Source organism: Gymnoscopelus microlampas (assembly GCF_963454915.1).
Source record: "Gymnoscopelus microlampas genome assembly, chromosome: 22".
NCBI lineage: Eukaryota > Metazoa > Chordata > Actinopteri > Myctophiformes > Myctophidae > Gymnoscopelus > Gymnoscopelus microlampas.
Genome location: NC_139959.1, coordinates 29453253 through 29473122, shown reverse-complemented (window position 1 = coordinate 29473122; position 19870 = coordinate 29453253). Strand labels below are relative to the sequence as shown.

Genomic DNA, 19870 nt, shown 5'->3' with positions numbered 1-19870 from the left:
TGATGTGATTAAGATAATGTCAGAGTGCAGATATACTTCTGAAATATACTGAAGACATAGTTGTATTATTGCCTACTAAGTGAATCCAGCTCTTCTATAAATCATATCTGTTCCAAGTAGAACTAGGCAATAATGGTAGACAAAAAATGTTTACGGCTCCAGAAGGATTATTGTGTAATATTATGATTATTTAAATTCACTGACAACAGAACATTTGCTTTGTGTTTATTTACAGTAACATTAAACACGGCATGTTAAAAAAAAAGAAATACGCCTAAATAAAAAAACTACAATGAAATAAATAAATGAATGAAAGAATTATCACATACATACATACATACATACATACATACATACATACATACATACATACATACATACATACATACATACATACATACATACATACATACATACAGAGTAACTAAGGGCCAAATCTTTGAGTAAAGGGGAACATTAGCCGAAAGTTGGTGTAGAAGGAAAAAGAGCATACCAAGTACAGAACCAACATTCAAGTTGGACTAAATATTGAGGATTTAAAAGGGTACATTTCAGAAAATACACATTAACATGAATAAAACAACATATTCATAGAAAAGATGAACAAACAAAACATGAATTGACACAACACTGATGATAGCAATTTCAATTCAATTCAAAGGGCTATATTGGCATGAGAAAACATACATTGCCAAGCCCTGATAGCACTGTCAAACAAGTCTATGAAGCTATCTATGAAATCTATGAAAAACTTTATTTGCATTTGCAACATAATGTTATACAATGTCATGTACTCCCTGCTTCATCTCTCTCTCTCAGCTAAGGCTTAGCCTAAGCACTAAGGGGTGCTTGGCCTGAAAAACGTTGAAGACCCCTGCATTAGTGTCTCAGGAAAATAATAGTGAGGTTTTGAATGGAACCACAAGGGGGCGTGTGCCGGGAGTGGGCTGTGCGTGGATGCAGCAGCAATCTATCAGCGTTGACAGTCAGACGGGCGGGGTGGGAGCCACTGTTGCCATGTCTGCTTATTATAAGCGACTTTGGGCTTGTTTTTCCTTTAAAGTTGTAAATATTGGTAGTTGTGGGTTGCGTTTTTTTGGGCTTGTTTCTAAAGTGTAGTTGTGGCTTATTCTGGGCTTGCTTCATAAATGTTGTTTAAAAACCAGTGGTTCTCAAACATTTTCATGTCAAGGATCCCCCAAATTGATATGTATTTGTCTGCAGACTGTAGACCCCCAAATGAAAATATTTTATACCAGGGACCCCGATACAAGATTTTTGTTGTTAAAATGTTTTTTTTAATTTTTTTTTATTAACATTTTTCACATTTTCTTCAATATATGTTTTTTTAAATAGCAGATATATCTACAAGCTCTATGCGGCGCGCTGTGATCGGCTTTTTCAAATAGCCGATGCATAATAGGTTTAAAGTGCTCATCATGTGGCCTAAAAGTTTCTTCTTTTGGGCTTTTGTTTTCCTAGACCCCTGGTTGCTTATTTCTCCCACAAAACCTGGCAACACTGAGCGCAGCGCAGCGCGCACAGCGACAGCAGCACGACCACGTCTGTCTGTCTGTCTGTATGTCTGCCGGGAGAGACGAGGCGAGGCGGGGGATTGCGACTATGTGACTGCCTGGCTGGCTGAAACACAAGCTCTCTGATCGGGTCGCAGACTATTCTGAAAGCCAGCCGATCTATTAAAAAAGACTTGGGGAAAAACTTGTCTTACCTCACTGGGCGGCAAGAGTGTGACGAGAGATTGCGGCTATCCCCAGTTATTAAAGGTTGGTGTGTGTGTGTTTGTGGAATGGATGTATTTTGTGTCATTTTTGGTCACTGGAAGGCTATTGGTTTCGTTACTTTGTTGTTGCCATGCACGCTTTGCAAGACCCGAGAGCTACTTTGTGGTTGAGCTATTATTGCTGCTGCTGGACAGGAGCCATTCTGCTTTTGGAATCTCTCTAAATGAACCTGCAGTAGTGCAGTACCAAGGCAAGCGAAGCTCTGCATTAGGTTATTCCTGGTGCAATGTTGTCTAGCAGATTTTAAATGTTCAGCAATTTGTTCTCATGTTATGTACATATTGAAGTGCTTAGTGCCCCACGTGATGGGATCGATAATGTGTGTTCTGACTGTGTTAATTATCTCTGTTTTGTTTTAGGTTTGTTTTTAGTCTGTTTCTAATCTCTCTCAAAAAACAAAATCTTTTTGTGTGTGTGTGTGTGTGTGTGTGTGTGTGTGTGTGTGTGTGTGTGTGTGTGTGTGTGTGTGTGTGTGTGTGTGTGTGTGTGTGTGTGTGTGTGTGTTTTAACTGTGAACAAGGGCTGCAGTGCAAAAAGCCTACGTTTCTGTATGTTAAACAGCCAGGGTTTATTCATCAATACAATCACAATCATCCTGCCTTTGTCAGTCAGTCCTGGGAATATTTGGTGATGTCTGTCGAATCAAGACTCCTGAATATGGATTTTAACTCTCTTTTGTTATGTTTAGGCAGTCCTCTACTTGTCTTGGGGGGTCTTATCCTCGAGAGTCGAGACCCTGCCCCCACCTTAGTTACCCCCCCTCTCCCCTGAAAGACAGCCCCCCTGCCCCGGGCATTCCTCGGCCGCTCAGCCCACGGTTCGTGAGGCACGCTGCTTATTTGCAGGGGTTGCCATGTCTGCTTATTATATGCTCCTTTAGGCTTGCTTTTTTGGGCTTGTTTCCTGAATGTTTCTTAAACATTTTCATGTCAAGGACCCCCAATTAATATGTATTTGTCTACATCACCTCCCCATTTGAAAATATGTGCCAGGGAGGGACCCCTCATAGACGCAAGCAACTCTTAGATCCTATTTTTAATATCTGGAATCTGGAGTTGCAAATTCTGCAATACCATGACAGCCCATTCATCCAAACAAAAGTCTGAAAAATCTGATTGTATTAAATGACATTGCAGCTGTATGGAAAGCTTGAATTATCCTCTTTCTATCTGAAACGTTTTGTTTCATAAAAATCCACCGTAGACATGTTATTGTTATGATTATGAGCTACTCTCTGTCAAGAAATTCTGTGCGTTGATTATTTTTCTGTGTTTATGTTTGGAAGCGCTCGTTGGAAATCACTCCTCGGTCCTTCGTACCACCTGTTTCTAAATTGCACATAATGCAGGAGGCAGCAGCTCGTGTTATTGGAAACGAGTGCTTCCAAACTCCAACACACAATTTCTTGACAGAAAGTAGCTCATAACATGTATGGTGGATTTTTATGAAACAAAAACTTTGCAGATAGAAAGAGGACAATTCAAGCTTTCTGTACAGCTGCAATTTTGGTGAGTTTAACGTTGTTTAATACAATCAGATAGGACTTTTCTGTTTGGATGAATGACCAAAAGTACCTGTTTCCCCCCCCAAGATTATTATTTTCTTTTGGGGAAAATAGTCATAGCCTAGTCGCTTCTTTTGGGATTGTTTTCATAGACCAGGTTGCTTGCTTCTCTCGCAGAATATGGCAACACTGCTTATTTTTGCTGTCATACTTTTTTCTGCATTGCATAATTTCGGCAGGACCGTATTATTCCCTCTGTCTGCCTCCCATCATTACAGTAGACCAGCCTCCATATTTAATGTAACCAGCAGATAAGACAGACGCAGAGATAAGTGGAAATGCAGCAACGAAACGACACATGTTGGAATGGATGGATGCTCATGCTTGGCGTGCAGCCATGGCGACATGTGTTTTGAATGAACCACTGGGGACAAAGGCACTTCACAATCTCACGGTGTTTCAGTGGTTGGAGACAAAAAGCACAGGTCGTGATCCTAGAACAGTGGTTCTCAACCTGTGGGTCGGGACCCCAAAGGGCGTCCCCACATGTTTTTTTTGGGGGGGTTCGGGGTCCCCCCAGATGACAGTGAAGTGAGAATTTAAAGGTAGGGTAAGTGATTTGCTTTGGTTAAAATAAGTGTTAAATAGCTCTATATTCTGATAGTACTCATTGCTATATAGTGTTTGTTCAGTATTAGGAGTCTCCTTGTCTCTCCACCTCTTTATTAAACAAAATATGCATTTTCGTTTCAGTTTCATTTCCAATTTTATCCAACCAGGACAGAGAAATCAATCAGGATATAGATTAAACAAGTGAAATTGGAAGTGATGACACTAAGAAATGAGCAGACAAAATTGGAACTGGAACACTATACAAATTAAGCTTAAAAATGGGTACTTTCTCCTGATTGGCTGAGATTTTGACACCTACCGAAAAATGTATTTTCTGTATTAAAGAGCTGGAGAGACAGGGAGACTTCTGTTACTGAACAAACACTCTATAGCAATGATTACTATCAGAATATAGTATTTTAACCTTTTAACAAAATACTTTTTGTTTTAACCCAAAAATATCCCTTACCCTACCTTTTAAGGACTTTTTAAGACCTTTTCAATACCTCGAAAAGAAAAAGACCATTACTGCATCAAAAGTAATCAACAAACCATACTATAGAAACTGGTCAAACACTGGCCAAATAGGCTCTATTCACAGCAGCCATATTATGAAGACATTCACAGGTTTTACCAATGATACTAATGAAGGCTCTGTTCCATTCTGGTCAAACAGAGTCAGGGTGCTAATATTGTGCATGTTGGCTCACTGGAAACAGTCTACAGTCTACAGTTGGGGTCCAGGGACCCTCATGGGCTTCCAAATGGCCCCTTAGGTTCCATTTGTACACTCAGAGTTATGGGGGTCGTGGAAACCACTGTGCTACACTAAATGGAACAGAGCCTTCATTAGTATCATTGGTAACACCTGTGAATGTCTTCATAATATGGCTGCTGTGAATAGAGCCTATTTAAGGAGTTTTTAAGACCTTTTCAATACCTCGAAAAGAAAAAGACCATTACTGCATCAAAAGTAATCAACAAACCATACTAGAAACTGGTCAAACATTGGCCAAAGTGTCAAATGATATAAGAAAGAAGCTAAAATTGTGAAAATATCCGATCTACAAGCTCACAACACCTCGGAAGTGAGGCGTTGTGAGCTTGTAGATCGGCTATTTTCACAATACTTATCTGTGGAACCCAGTCAAACAAAATTGAATGCCTCAACTCCTACATTCCAAGTGCTTGACAGGGTGGGGGCCGGGTCCCCAGTTCAGATATGATTTATTTTGGGATGTCACAGCCCGAAAAGGTTGAGAACCACTGTCCTAGAAGATGGGATTATCTAGTACTTTCTATGCTAGTTAATACTTGTCTCATTTGCAATTAGACGCTGATTAGTGGTAGAATGATTATTCTGTGTAGTGTATTATCTCATGGTATGAATATTATTGTCAGTCACATGGAATGGTACCAGGTTTAATAAAGGCTGACTACAGACTAAAACACTAGAGACTTTATTGAGACCCAAATACCACCCAAATACCGTTATTCTTTAAAACCACAATCACAAGCTTTGTTTTAGTTGTATTACATTTAAAAATGACAGCTGTCGAAGTACAGTGAGAATAAGGAGTGTAAAATAAATCAAAACTGACTACAATGACAGATCTTTTTCCAGTTGCCTTTACAATCCGGGGTAACGTCGTCAACCTGTTGTGAGCAGCCACTGTGTGGCACACTTATGGTTTTCACAGAGCAACAAGTTGGCTGAGGGCTCCTCTGAGAATTCACTTTGTTCTGGCTACATGCAGAGAGAGGGGGATTCGTTTACAATGGAATTCACTGTGTCTGGTGGTCCTCTGTCAGCCTTCCACAGAAATATATAAATACACGGTGCCAGATTAGAGAGAGGAAACAAAACACACAAATAAAAGCTGGAGATTTTGAGTTGTAACTCTGAACTGTACTGTGTCTGAGAAGTCGATCTGAATTTATTGTTAATGGTAGTTAATGCCAAATAGCCGGTGACTCAAGCGCAAGGCCTCCGCCAAGTTCGATGATGTAACGTTTGATCTTCAGCCACCTAACTGCCTCTGTCTGCGTTCTGAAAACGTTCTTGGATTTTACAGATATGGACGGATGACTGATATAGACAGATTAGAAGGATGTTTGTGTAAAATTCCCATAAAGAGTTCCTAAAATAAAGTTGAAATGCCTCCAACAAACCTCAGCATCTTGACCCGCTCTTAACCTTGTCTCCGGTGTAAAGTCTAAAGTACTGTGTACTATCTAAATGAATATGTCATAATGTTCCATTTTTAAATGTAGATTTTGAAGCTATTTCCCTGTATAAACATGACTTGGCATCAACGTGTTCCTCATTATGAAAAATTGAGCCAGTTTAGCAGTTTAATATTGACCTTCAAATAATTACAGTTATACTGTTAATTTCTATCATAAATCAGCCACTACTCTTTGCCAGAGGTACCATTTTAACAACCAAGGTCTCTGACTATGCTTCCTTGTTGGGCTGAACAGTTTCTGGCTATTCTTTCTTGGAACTTTAATCTTAGACACAAGTGCCTCCACTTTCAGATTCCAACTGGTGTGAAAATGGCACCCAGTCCAGGCTAGACTCAACAGATAGGCCTATCTAATGAGCAGATTAGTCCGGAGTGTTTTCTGGGTGACACTCTCACGCTCCTATCACAGGGACAGTGCAACGCACTGGCACCATGATGTCACTCTTAATAGGCTTTGTCCTTTATGCGAACACACAGTAGTCATACAGTCACACAGATGTGTAACTTCGCTCTACTCTGCCATCATAAATTCATTGTGATGATGGTTGCTGTGACATCAGCAGCAGGTTGAGGCTGTTTATCGTGTACCACGACACTAGTCATCACAGTCGGCAGGTGCCTGACAGAACCTTTTGGAGACAACCGGTCTGCAGAATTCACACCTGGTGGGAGTGTGAACTGTGTTGGAGGGAGGGGGGGATTTACTGTATTGGAGACTGGAGAGTGACATGTGTGATTGATTCTCTCTCACACTAATCTCTCAAGAACAGATTCCGACCTGCGGTGGAATCTGTCGGAGCGGTTCGTCCTAACCAGTGCGCATTGGCTAAAAGTGGGCGTGCCTTCAGATCAGGAAGTGGGCCGCGCTTTACCCAATCAAATGTAGTGGGCGGGATTCACGTGTCCATCCACCATGATCCACCCTCCCCCCCTCGAAACTAGCCGAAACTAATTTAACAATAGCGTCCTCGGAGCGGACAAAACCACGGAAAGATATTCACATTTTAAATTACTCTTTCATCATAGAAACAAGTGGGCTTATAACCAAAACCATCCATGTTCTCTGGGAGAAGTGGTGTTAGTGTTCCGTGTAGAAATATTGTTAGTGGGAATGAAAACATGGTCGCACCAACCGGAAGTGATGCGCTATAGGCAGACATGAAACCGGTGTTTCCCTGCGCTCTAGTCTAACATTATACTCCTGCCAGACTCCACAGAATATCAGAAAAGCAGAGGTCGCTGTTTTTCATTTTCTGTGGGGTCTGGCTACGCGAGACTACTCTCACACACACACACACACACACACACACGACTCAGGACTCACTTCACGTGATTGTGACTGATAAATCAGTGTTCTTTCATTGTGTCCTCTAACACGCACAGAGAGAGTGAGATTCCTGGATATTTGGTTTCAATTTGACATCACAGTAGTTCTGCTGGGACAGGCCCAGCGTACTGTCAGACAGTACCACACACCCCCCCCCCCCCCACACACACACACACACACAAAGCCCAGGCATTACATAATGCACAGTGTGTGTCTCTCTGTCAGTGTGTGTCATGGTCTTGGAACAGATAAAATAGAAACCACTTTAGACCATTTACACGCGCCTCATTTACATTTGTCATGTTCTCTCTTGGTCTCTCACTCTCACTTTGGGCCAGACTTCTCCAACCAACTCGGATCTATTCTGGGTGTCGTGACTGTCTGTCTCGCTCCGAGGCTTAGCATGTGTATGTGTGTGTACATATTCGTTAAGCACGAGGAGGGGAGGGAGCCCCTTATAGATTGTGTGTTCTCACGCCTCGCTAAAAGCACCTGCTCTTACCGCCCCATGCTGCCAGGATGTCAGTGCGACGGCCGACTGCTATTTAAGGCAAGAAGAAAGAGAATTTGATATGAGGAGAGTTGCGGCCTGGCGGCAGCTCCTCTTCAGTGGTGGTGGTGTGTGGTGGGGTGTACCCTGTATGAGGGGGCAGGGGGGGGGGGTTGTAGATTAAATGTCAAGGGGATTCTCTCTGACAGATAAATCAATGACAGGCCAGCCACTCATACCCAAAACACAACCATCAGGGACAAGGGAGAGGGGCCTCGGGGTCCTTCACAGAGGTCAGGCTATTTGTCAGAGAAAAATGCACTTATTGGGAAGGGAGTTTAAAGTCCCTGCTCCAGTTTTGAACACTCTGACTTTACAGCGTAGCTGTTTCAATGAATAATAATGTGATTCTGCAATGCAGGACTGTAAGGGTAACCAGAAGTAATATTAGGATGTGATCTGTAAAAGATAGTACGTTTGACAGAGTCCAGTGTTATTGGAGTCCCACGTCGGAGCGGTCCGTGGGCCTGCGTTGCCATTGCCACTGGTGGCTTTGCAGTTAAGGGTCAGATTACTGTCCTGGATATCCTGTGCGGTCACATAGGTTACCACAGCAATCTGTGTTGACGCTCTGTTGTGGTTTGTGGTGAGGAGAGGGAGGCGGTGCCCCAGGGCTGTTCCTATGTCTGGCGGTGGGTCGGGTCATAGCGTGACCTAGGCTGTCTGCATTGTGGCTGTGGCAGGTTGTGGTTAAGCAGCAATTAGTTGAGTAATAGAAGGTGGGATTGAGAGACTGAGAGGTTAACCTGTGTGTTGAGTCACATGGAATGGCGGTGTGTTTAGAGTGGTCTGGTATGTGTGTGTTCACGTTCATGTCTCAGAATTTGTGCTCAAGGGCTTCTGCCTTATTACTGTGTTGTGGGAAAAAATGTGTTTGTGTTACTGAAACATTTCTTGTCTCTCTCTTCCATCTCCTGCAGTTAATAGTCCACCGGTTCTCTAATTGGAGATGAGGATCCCTCCAGTGCTCAGTTGCTGAACATTCCGAGGTCCGAGTTGGAACGATTGTTGGAGCCATCATGGTGGACAGGGAGGGTCTGCCTGCCATCGCCCCGGGCCAGGTCTACATCGAGGTGGAGTACGACTACGAGTACAAGGCCAAGGACAAGATGGTGACCATCCGTCAGGGAGAATGCTACATGCTGGTCAGGAAGACCAACGAAGACTGGTGGCAGGTGAGGAAGGAGGAGGGCAACAAGGCATTCTACGTGCCGGCCCAGTACGTCAAGGAGGTACGCCGGGCGCTCTTGCCCCCTCAGAAGCCCACGCCGAGGGCCAAACCCACGGTTCTGGAGATCTGCCGGGCGTCCGACGAGAACCTCAACAGGCCGCAGCAGGAGATGTCCAGCTTCGGCCGCCCGCCACCCTCCTCCACGCCGTCGCCTTCCTCGGACCGTGTCACACCGCCCGTTCTGGCCAGGGACGCTAACCAGAACGTAGGGAGTCCTCAGCACTGCAAGGTGGTGGCCGAACTGGTCCTCCTACACAACAATAACAACCACCATCACGGTAACAATTCCACGCTGCCGCGAACGCGCGCAGACTCGCCTCCGCCCAAACCCGCAAGCGAGCACAACAACAGGAGTCCAGACAGCGACAAGACCCCCTCTTCAGGTGACCTGACGGGGGAGGGGTCTGACAAGCTCCGGAACGACTCCGAGTCTGGGGACGACCTTAGCAGCAGCTCCACGGAACACATGCAGGTAGGGCATGGAGCTGGTTCACTTTCTCTTAACCACATGAACCCTATTCTGGGGCGAACACTCGGTGAATATAGAGCACCGAAGTCTAACGTAATTTACACATCCTACGTGGTTCGCGGTTTTCCACCCCCGTTCTGAATTCCCATAGACGTCTTTAATATTGCGTCAAATAAGAACTGTGTTCCAAAAATAAACAAATGACCCCGGCGGTTTGACTCTTATGCATATGAAGCATCAACTGACGGTGAGAAAATGATAATGTTACTTCTGCCGAATTAGTTACATTTTCGGCAGAAACAGACTGTATCAAATATAAGTGACTGACTATCATAAACGATACAGAACCTCCTCCCTGACAATATCGCCGAGACAGTTTCTTTATTTTTGGACCCCAATTCTTATATGAGACGATTCTAAGATGACCCAATGTTAATCTCCATAGAGAAATTACTTTACGAACCAGGGGTTGAACGAGTGACGTCAGGACTTCTGTACTCTATAGCAGATCTACAAGCTCACAAACACAATACCATGGGAGCTTTTAGATCAGCTATTTTAAGCAAAGGGATTTGGGGTAATGGAAAAAAGGAGGTGGCCTAGTATGGAGCGCTGGGGGTTAAGTATATAGGGTTTAAGTGGTTAAATCCTTGCGTCCATGAATTGGGCTTTTGTGCAGTCCTCATTAACTTAAAAGCACAGGATTGGTGCTCTTTTCTATAGTTTAGGAATGGATCAGAGCGGAAGATTATATTTTTTCATAAAGACAACGGGCTTCCAATGATCTAATCATGTGCACCAAATGTGCGGAGGACAGCGCCAAAGTTGTAGGAGAAGACATAAAAAGTGTTTTGAACAATTTTACTGGTTGCAAAATAAGTTTGATCCTATGGAAGTCAATGGGAAAATGCCGCTATTTCTCACTTGGTTTATTACTTCAGTAATTATTTTCTTAATGAGCTTCAGTAGTTTGAAGTCTTCTTCAATTGAACATGATTTTCATATAGTAAATTATAGTCCCATTTAGAGCTAGAAACATTTTCTCCTCGGAGCAGACAGACAGGTCTGTCTTGATGACATGACTATAGAGATAATGTGTACCGATTTGCGTGATGTTTGGACAAAATCTGTAGGAGTAATATCAAAAAGTGTTTAGCAAAATTCGGCCTCCTGGTGGCGCTATAACAGGGCATTGTGAAAAATGTGGCCCAGAGGTTCTGCTCTGACATCCAGGGAGTGTGCGTGCACCGTTTCACGCCAATCGGTCCAACGGTGCCGGAAATTAGCTGTACACAGACGGACGGACAGACGGACGGACGGACAGGGGGCAAAAACATTGTCTCGGCCACGACTTCCGCCTGTAAAAAAGGTGGTTATGCTTTAGGGCGTGGCTATTTTCGTTCGATTTAGAACCGGAGAACTGCTATCCACACCGATTTGGCTGTTCACACTTCCTGATGTCCTTGTCTTGTCAGGACTGTGTGTAAGGTTACCAGTGCTCTGAAGCGAGACCTGTTAGCTATCTTGCCTGTAAGTGGGTGTTAGCTTGGTGTTAGTACAGAAGAGTACAGTACCCATTGGGGACAAAGCCATTCATAGAAATAATATATTGAACCCTCACAGACAGCATCAGCATGTAGGACAGAGAAAATCCACCCCAATCCGCCGACATCCCTTGACGGGTTAGGTAGAGTGAAATTAACCTCTGTCCGTCCGCCCGTCCATCCATCCGTTTGACAACTCTAACCCTGCGTTTTAACAGCGGGCAATACTGGGCGACATCGCCCAAAAATATAATGAAAGTCTATGAGAGCCGGCGATCGGGCGAAGTGGGCGGGGGGGCGATGAAAGATAGATTTTCTTTATCTTTTTGGGCGATGTCGCCCGGCATCGCCCAGAGTTGCCCGCTGTTAAAACGCACCGTAAGGGAAAGTCTACCCACTCCTATCTGCAATTGTGCAGAGGGGAGACCTAGAAACTGTGAATAAGAGGGATTTCTCAGTGTTACGGAGGCTGTTGTGGAAGATGAGCACAGCAGTATTTTTTTGGAGGGGTGGTGGTTGTATCCAGGCAGGGTCAGCCTGTTCGAAGGCTCCATGTACAGCATGAGTTCTTTGTTCCCCTGGCAGTGGAGGTCTCTTCCACCACTGAGTTTAACAAAGAGAGAGGGGGGGGGGGGGGTGTTGAATAGAAACTAGGTCATATCTGCCGAGGATCAGTCTGTAGCCCCCAGTCGCCCTACCGTGGGGATCAACGTGTGTGTGTGTGTGTACATATATACGTGTGAATGTGCAGTGCGCCATAAAGGGAAGTGAGAATGGTAGCCCACAGTGTATATGATATTTTTTAGATGTCACATTAACCACTTAAACCCTATACACTTTGTCATATGATATGACAAATAGTGAAAATAGAACATCTATTGAACTCATAATGCGTTATAGATATGCTATATTAGCTATTTCAGAAAATGTTTACCTATAATGGTAGCCCAAAATAGGAACGCCAGGTTGAAAGTGGTTCAAAACCTGGCTGCATATTCTCTGGGTTGCTATTGAAATGTCTCCAGAGCCTTTATTTGAACACAAGAAGGGGGAAAAAAAGTCCCCATTGGCTGGTTCTGCTCTGCTGCCTGTCTGTCTGCGTTCAACAAGGTTTTTTGGAATTAATTTCACGCCTGTCAATTTGCGCGGGCCAAAGTACACACGTTTTCTGGTCTGGGACATTTGCATGGTTGGGTTTTGGAAGTGTTTATGATGAGCTACAGTAGTGGCGGATGGACAGCAGTCAGAGACGAGCGGTGGTCTAGAGAGGCAGGTGGAACCCCACTCCTTCTGTTTTTTTTTCTTTGTTTGTGGTCTCATGGTAAGCCTAACCACTTTCAACCTGGCATCCCTATTTGGGGCATTTCATTATAGATGAAAAGTTAACCAAACTTTCAAAACAAATTTCAAAGATCTACAACCTCACAATGCACCATGGTCCGATGCGTTGTGATCTTGTAGATTGGCTATTTCGCTATCATCCGTACAATGTATGTAAGTATATCAATTAAGGCTTAAGTGGTTAAAGGTAGTGTAAGTGATATTTTGGTTAAAATATTTTTTGTTAGAAGTTTAAAGCTCTATATTCTGATGGTAATCATTGCTGTAGAATGTTTGTTCAGTAAAGGGGTCTCCCCATCTTTCTAGCTCTTTAATAGACAGAAAACACATTTTCAGGTGGGTTGCCAGTTTCAGCCATTCTTTTATCTCTCTCTCTCTCAGGAGGAGAGAGTACCCATTAATCAGTTTCAATTTTACTGTGTTCCAGTTCCAATTCTGTCTGCTCATTTCTCTGAGCCATCACTTCCAATTACATTTGTTTATACTGTATCCAGTATGAGTTCTCTCTCCTGATAGGATGAAATTGGTATCCCGGCCTGAAATGCATTTAATGTTCACTAAAGAGCTGGAGAGACAGGGACTCCCCTGTTACTGAACAAACACTCTGTATAATGATTACTATCAGAATATGTAACTATTAAATATACCATACCCTACCGTTAATTTAAACATTGTTGCTCACCGAAAATAACTATCAATTGAAAAACGCGATAGTCAGTCGTTTTTCTTTTTTAGAGCAAAACCTACATGCGATGAAGCATGAATTAGCCTTTCGTCTTCCATGTCTGGCCTGTTGCCAGGCGAGTGATTGGACCCTGCGCTAAAGCTACTCCCCCACTTCCACTCCTTCCTGCCATTGCGTGGGTGCAGGCAAAGTGTGTGTGTGTGTGTGTGTGTGTGTGTGTGTGTGTGTGTGTGTGTGTGTGAAAGAGACATACACATTCAGAGGGACATGACAAAGCCAGACATACACACACATCATGGTATCACTCTGACAAATCAATGCAGTGGCGCTTTCCTCACATAATTCGGAGCACTAGTAACACTGCTTGCTGTCTCTTCGTACTAGTTTGTTTTTCATTCCACTGTCCATTCCACACTCTTTCACCACTACTTTCTTAAAAGGGCTCTGTCTGTGGGTGACGGGATGGATGGACAAACGGACGGATGGATGTGTATGAGGGATTTGTCTGTGACGGTCCTTTGCTGGAGTGCCAGCTGGTTGCTTGTAATTGATTAGATTTCACCACTGATTGATGGTTAACGCCTCCCTTGACTTGTCCTTCCATTCTTTGGCTGTGTAATTTGCTTATCTCTGGAGCCTTGGCAACAGCAGGTGATGGTTCACTTTCCTTCACCTCCTGACAGAGTGAGGGTCCACTGAGTTTTCTGGCACAGCTTCTCACCCCATTTTAAACCCCACCCCAAGTAAATTTTGGCATTTATCAGACGCTCTTATCCAGAGAGACTTACACATTATACATACTAGACCATACCCGTCGGGGGGATATGAGCACCCACGCTTGTTTCACGCACATGATTGGGCAACCCGGGAGCCAGCGAACACAAAAACGCTAATAAACAGCTGACATTTGGGGAAAGCGAAAAACGGGCTTCGCTGTTCCGTGCACATGGTAATGGTCAATGGCTGTGTGCAAATGCAGAGCAATTGCTCCAGCCACTGAGGAGAACCGGGCAGAAGAGATTTTGGGCTCACCGTTACAGAGCTTTGTAGAATTATAGGAGGATAGATATATGAATTCAAATCTGATCATGTACCCTTGGTCTTCACACAATATCTCCTTTTCAAATTCAAACCAGTTTTACACGTAACCTTTTCAGCTTTTGATGCTAAAAAACCTTGGTGTGTGTGTGTGTGTGTGTGTGTGTGTGTGTGTGTGTGTGTGTGTGTGTGTGAGAAGCCAGATTGTTGTGTTCTCTCTCCATGGTGAGTCACAGACGACACACTGAGGTGGCCCCTGGATCTGTTTGTGTGTGTGGTTTTTGCGTTGCGGTGCCAGCGGCCTGGCCTGCTCTCGCTCAACACTCCCATTATATGATCATACGTGACCTTCAGAAGCCCTTCACGGACTGCCTTCATACTGCCAGACAATACAGCCACGAACGTGGTGTGAACCACCCCTGCCGGGCTCCCCCGCCCCCCCCCTTCCCTCCACACAAACACATTTAGCTGTTTAGTCACTCGATAAAAGAATAGTATCTCAACATGTGCCGTGTGCAGCGGTCACTGTACCACCTTATGTAGCTGGTATGTCAGTGAGATTAGGGGCTATATCAGTCACCACCTAAAATAAACTGTATGTATTTCTGTTGCATGTCTTGTCCCGACGACGCTGTAGGTCTGCTTTGAAGACGCTTACAGTTGCTCTGACATAACTGGATCGTAAATGCATCCGGACTAATTTGATGTAGAAAGAGGCAGAGAACAGCTGAGCTTGTCCGAAGTCTACATTCCTTGTGTCTGATTTTAGCCCCACTGTAAGGTCTTGGCTAATCTTCTGTGTGTGTGTGTGTGTGTGTGTGTGTGTGTGTGTGTGTGTGTGTGTGTGTGTGTGTGTGTGTGTGTGTGTGTGTGTGTGTGTGTGTGTGTGTGTGTGTGTGTGTGTGTGTGTGTGTGTGTGTGTGTGTGTGTGTGTGGGGGGGGGGGGGGGGGGACAAAATGAGAGACCCCCGGCTGTGACAGAGATACTGTTGTCGCTGTGGGATGACAGGCAATGCAGCCGGACTAGAACCCAGGGCCAGCGGACCAGGCACACAATCTGGAGCAGTCTGTGGGCTGTGAACGCCAGGCATGGCTTCTGCGTTCAGATAAATGGCATGAAAGTTTAAGTGAAAACGTTGCAACATCACCATTAAAGATGTTTGAAAACATTGTCACTGAAATGTTGCTTTACAGGCGTCTGAGCATCAGCTGCTAAGTGACATTAAATTACATCCATTGTTCACCATGCTGTTCAGTCATGAGTGACTTGTGCATGTGTATGCACTCTCACTCGCTTCCGCTAAGTTGTATGTTTACAGACTTTTGCAACGGAGCAAAGGTTGCGAATGAGCACCATGGGCTTAGCAGCTTATTGAAATGGCGTTTCTTTGTGTGCGTTTTGGTTTTGGGGTGGGGGTTGTGCACAGGGAAAAGCCCTGTCAGTAGTGTACTTCACAAAGATGTTACCCATAGAAGTGTTTGGACTATTCACTAGTACTACATTTGCACCTTCGGTTTCTGGTGCTGTGAATTGGCTCATTAATGTGCAGTGATGTAAGTGGTGTCCTGGATGCAGCAGGATTTATGTATTGTTCATAGAAAGCATGGCTCTTGTTTATGTCCCCGAGTGTTTTCCTCGCTGCAGAGCTCTTCAATTTCCTGTACAAAAATGTCTTCTTCCTTCCTAGACACCAAATAAAGTGGTGTAGCGCTACAACAAGCTACTAATTACACTTTCCTAAATAGATTTCGTCACAGTTGAGTCTAAATGTCAACCGGGCCTCAAAGTGAATTTTTATAAGACTCAATTACCAAATTTAGTTGGAACTCTTTTTGATGTAAGTATGAACAGAGTACACTTTGTTATTACATAATGAGCTTGTAAATACCAGTGAATCTGGGCGCAAATGTTCCTGTTAAGTAAAGCATAGCCTCCTCCTGTCTGCGGTGCCCCGTAATCTGGAACCGTGCCGAGAGTCTTTACTTCCATAGACGTTGAAAATGAGGCCCCTGCATGTTTTCCACGGCATACTTGTCATTCCTGCTACAGTTCGCGCGCGCACATGCGCACAGCACACACACACACACTTACAGTACGGACCAGGCCCATGAGTCAGCCGGCCGGCTAATTCAATGAAGGACTGCTTTCCCCTTAAATATGAAGCATTTGGAGCCAGCCATAATTTAATACTGACCTGAGCAAATAGCTCTTCTGAAGTCTCTCCTTTTCCCTGACTCTGTGCCTGTATGAGTGTCTGGGCTGTCTGCTTATCTATTTCATCCCAACATTCTTGTTATCTCTCGCTCTCTCTTTCTCTCTCTCCCCATCTACTGCGTCGTCGCCCCTGCAATAGCGTGTATTATTGAATCCACACTGTGTAGTGTGTACAGAGCTACTGGTGCAGTACTGCAAGGCAGTATTCAATGGATAAGAGACTCAGAAATTCACACGATGCATGTGAATTTCTTGATTCCATTATTAAATGGTTGCATCTTAAGTGGAGGAAGATTGAAGGTCGTCTCAGCTAGTTAGGCATTCGTCAGTGTCTGGCACATTGATGAAGACAAATTAACCAAACAAGCCGAGATATCTTTGCCATTTACAATTCAGGCATTTAGCAGACACTCTTATCCAGAGTGACTTACACAACTGCAAATACCGAGTAAATAGCATGAATACAGTCGACAAACGATAGGATAAATTAGTCACGTAAATAAGAGTGCAAAGAGAAGCAATGTAGTACTGTAGTACACCAAGTAAACATCAAACCAAGGGTATGTCTAAACAACATGCTATATCTATTCTAAATATTCTTATTCTTTAGCATTTGTGGTCCTGCAAACTTTCAACCTTCCTCTATCTATCTGTAATAATTTAATGATGGAATAAAGAAGAAATCATCAAAGGGAATGTAAAGTGCAGAACTCCTATCTCATATCCACCCTGTAATGGCTTCACTTTGGCCTTTCACCACCTGTATGACCACACACACTGTAACTGAGTGTTGTGCTCACATTCAGTGTTGCAGTGAGGAGAATCACCGGCTAAACCGCCTCTTCTCTGCAGAATCGACAGTCTAACCTGTAACGACCTTTCATCCCCCACCCCCTACCCAGCCCCTCTTTCGCTGTCCTGATCCTTGGGGATTATAACAGCCAAGCCCCCCGGGCTGAGCCGCCAAGACGACCACAAGAGGTGGAGGTTGTGATGAAGGATCTCTGGGGTTTGGGGGGTCTCGTGTCTCTTGTGTAATGCCCAGGATTTGGGCCTAATCCCTCTGAAGGAGGAGGTGGTGGTTGTTCTTGTTGTTGTTGTTTTTAGGGGGGGTGAGGGGGAGTGGGGAAAGAATGGTTGCTAGGTGCCTGATCATCTCCGCATCTCTCTTTCCTCACACATGAGAATTGAGTGGTTGACAGTGAGCAGGATGACTAATGATTTAACTGTCTCCTATATTGGTTTCTGTTTCTCTCTCTCTCTCTCTGTCTCTATGTGTGTGTCTCTCTCTCTCCCCCTCTCTCTCTCTCTCTCTCCCTCTCTCTCTCTGTCAGTTGAGCGTGGTATTCATTCCCCCAGTCATGACAGGGTTACCTATTTCATTAGCTCTCTCTCGCGCATTTTCTCTCTCCCTTGATCGGCTCACTGTCATTTGGTTCAGTTGCTCCCCTGTCATTCCCTCTCTCTCTCTCTCTCTCCCGACTCCCGGGCTAGCTCAATCTGGAACTTCGCTGACTCGCGTTGTTCAGTGGACTGCTTGGGACAGCATGTACCCGGAGGAGAAGGTGAGAACGCCAGGACGTCTGGGCAAGCCTTCGTCTCTCTTGCTTGCTTTTCCCTCGGCCTCCCGCTCGCTATGGTTTCTGCATACCTGAATGAGCCAGCTGGGTCTCATTAATCGCAGATGCCCCAGCGATCTGCTGCCTTCTGTTGTTATGGTCGTTGCACTGTACTCTCGGCTACAGGAATGATCTAATCTGTTTATTTGTGTGTTTGTTGCCTCTATGGTTGCTGCTAGATGATCTGACATGAGTCAGATCAACATATTAACCCATTCAATCAAGGACCGGATCTTTGTAATTTTTTATTCCTTTGGCTATTCAAAAATAGCAGATCTACAAGCTCATAGCGTGGCACATAAGCTTGAAGATCTGCTATTTTTGAAAAATCGTGAAAATGTTTGAGATTTGAGTTAATAATGATATAATGTTGTATTCAAAGATTTTATTTCAAGATTTTTTTTTCAAAAATAGCAGATCTACAAGCTCGTAGTGCGGCACTCAGTGCCGTGCTATGAGCTTGTAGATCTCATAGCAGATCTCACAGAGGTACAATGAAACATTTAGGCTAAAAGGATAACGGAAAAGTCCTGGGGACTCCCTTCCATTGTGGTCCTTAGTTCTGCAAAGCAACACTGTACCTCCATTTCAGCCAACTGCTAAATAACATGGTTTATTTTGGCAACTTATTTATTTTTGAAAGATGTGTTAAAAAAAAATCATATTTTTTTTTCATGCCCAACTCAATGGGGAGCTCATTATAATGCCCAACACTAGCTAATGCTGCGCTTACAAGGTCAAGATTCACAACCCCAACTGCTGTTTACACCGTCATGTGTTTGAGTACTGTAAGTTCTATTTAGTAAGTCCCCCCCCCCCCACGCATGGAGGGCCATGTTGATGCACATGGCGAGGATGCCCAGGGCACTGGGAGTCTCAAGGCGCGCTTACATAACACATGCAGGCTGTGTGTCCAGAGGACACAGCCTTTCCAACAGCTGGTAGACATTTTTCCCAGCGGTCGGGTCTACCCCGCTCTGGATGAGTGAACGGGTCAAGCTATGCTTACTCTCAAACCACTGAGGAGATAATGATCTCGGGTCTGGAAAAGCCATTTCACCACCAACCCCCAAATATCCCCACCACACGGAGCTGTCGCCCGCGTGTTATGAGATGTGCGAGGCTGGTATTAGCTAGGCTGACAGCCAAGTCATTTAGATATCGGGTTCCACCTGCATCGCGGCCATAAAAGCCCTTTTGGCCCAGTTGTGTAAAGCACTGCATTTGTGGCGCGTTTTGGGACATGTTTCCGATCTCTCTTATTTTCTGCAGAAGACTGCACCTAGGGGAATGGAGTTAGTAGAGCACTGAAGTGGAGAGATGGCGGATTTGTGATTCACTCCTGTTTTCTCCTCTCCTGTATCTTCCTCTCTCGCTCTCTGTCTCTCTCCATTCGCCCACACAGGTGTTTAGCTTCCACCGAGACTGTGAGTCCAATTTGAAAGGTTGAAGCAAAGCATGACTCAGAATAAGAAGGTGACGGTGCCCTTCTTTCCTTCTTTCCCCCTACGCTATTCCTCAACCACTTAAACCCTATATACTTCATTGACCGAGGTCCCCCAGGCATCTGTACTTGGCCCCCTCCTTTTTTCTTTCCTTCTACAAGCTCACAACAAGTTGCAATGCAAAGTGTTGTGAGTCTTGCAGATCTTCTGTTTCCGTGGAATGTTCGCCTATTATGACA

The 19870-nt window shown here is 44.4% G+C and overlaps 1 protein-coding gene across 8 annotated transcripts in view; it reads left to right on the top strand.

Moving 5' to 3' along the window:
* The first annotated feature begins 1608 nt into the window (after positions 1-1608).
* Positions 1609-19870, top strand: part of LOC311038504 (rho GTPase-activating protein 12-like) — an 83922-nt gene continuing 65660 nt past the window's right edge. For all 8 annotated transcript variants that reach the window (XM_084048075.1, XM_084048072.1, XM_084048074.1 and 5 more), the window contains exons 1-2: positions 1609-1784; positions 8965-9747. In XM_084048075.1, the coding sequence (XP_083904201.1) occupies positions 9064-9747 (684 nt within the window). In that variant the 5' untranslated portion in view covers positions 1609-1784; positions 8965-9063. The remainder of the gene's footprint in view (positions 1785-8964; positions 9748-19870) is intronic.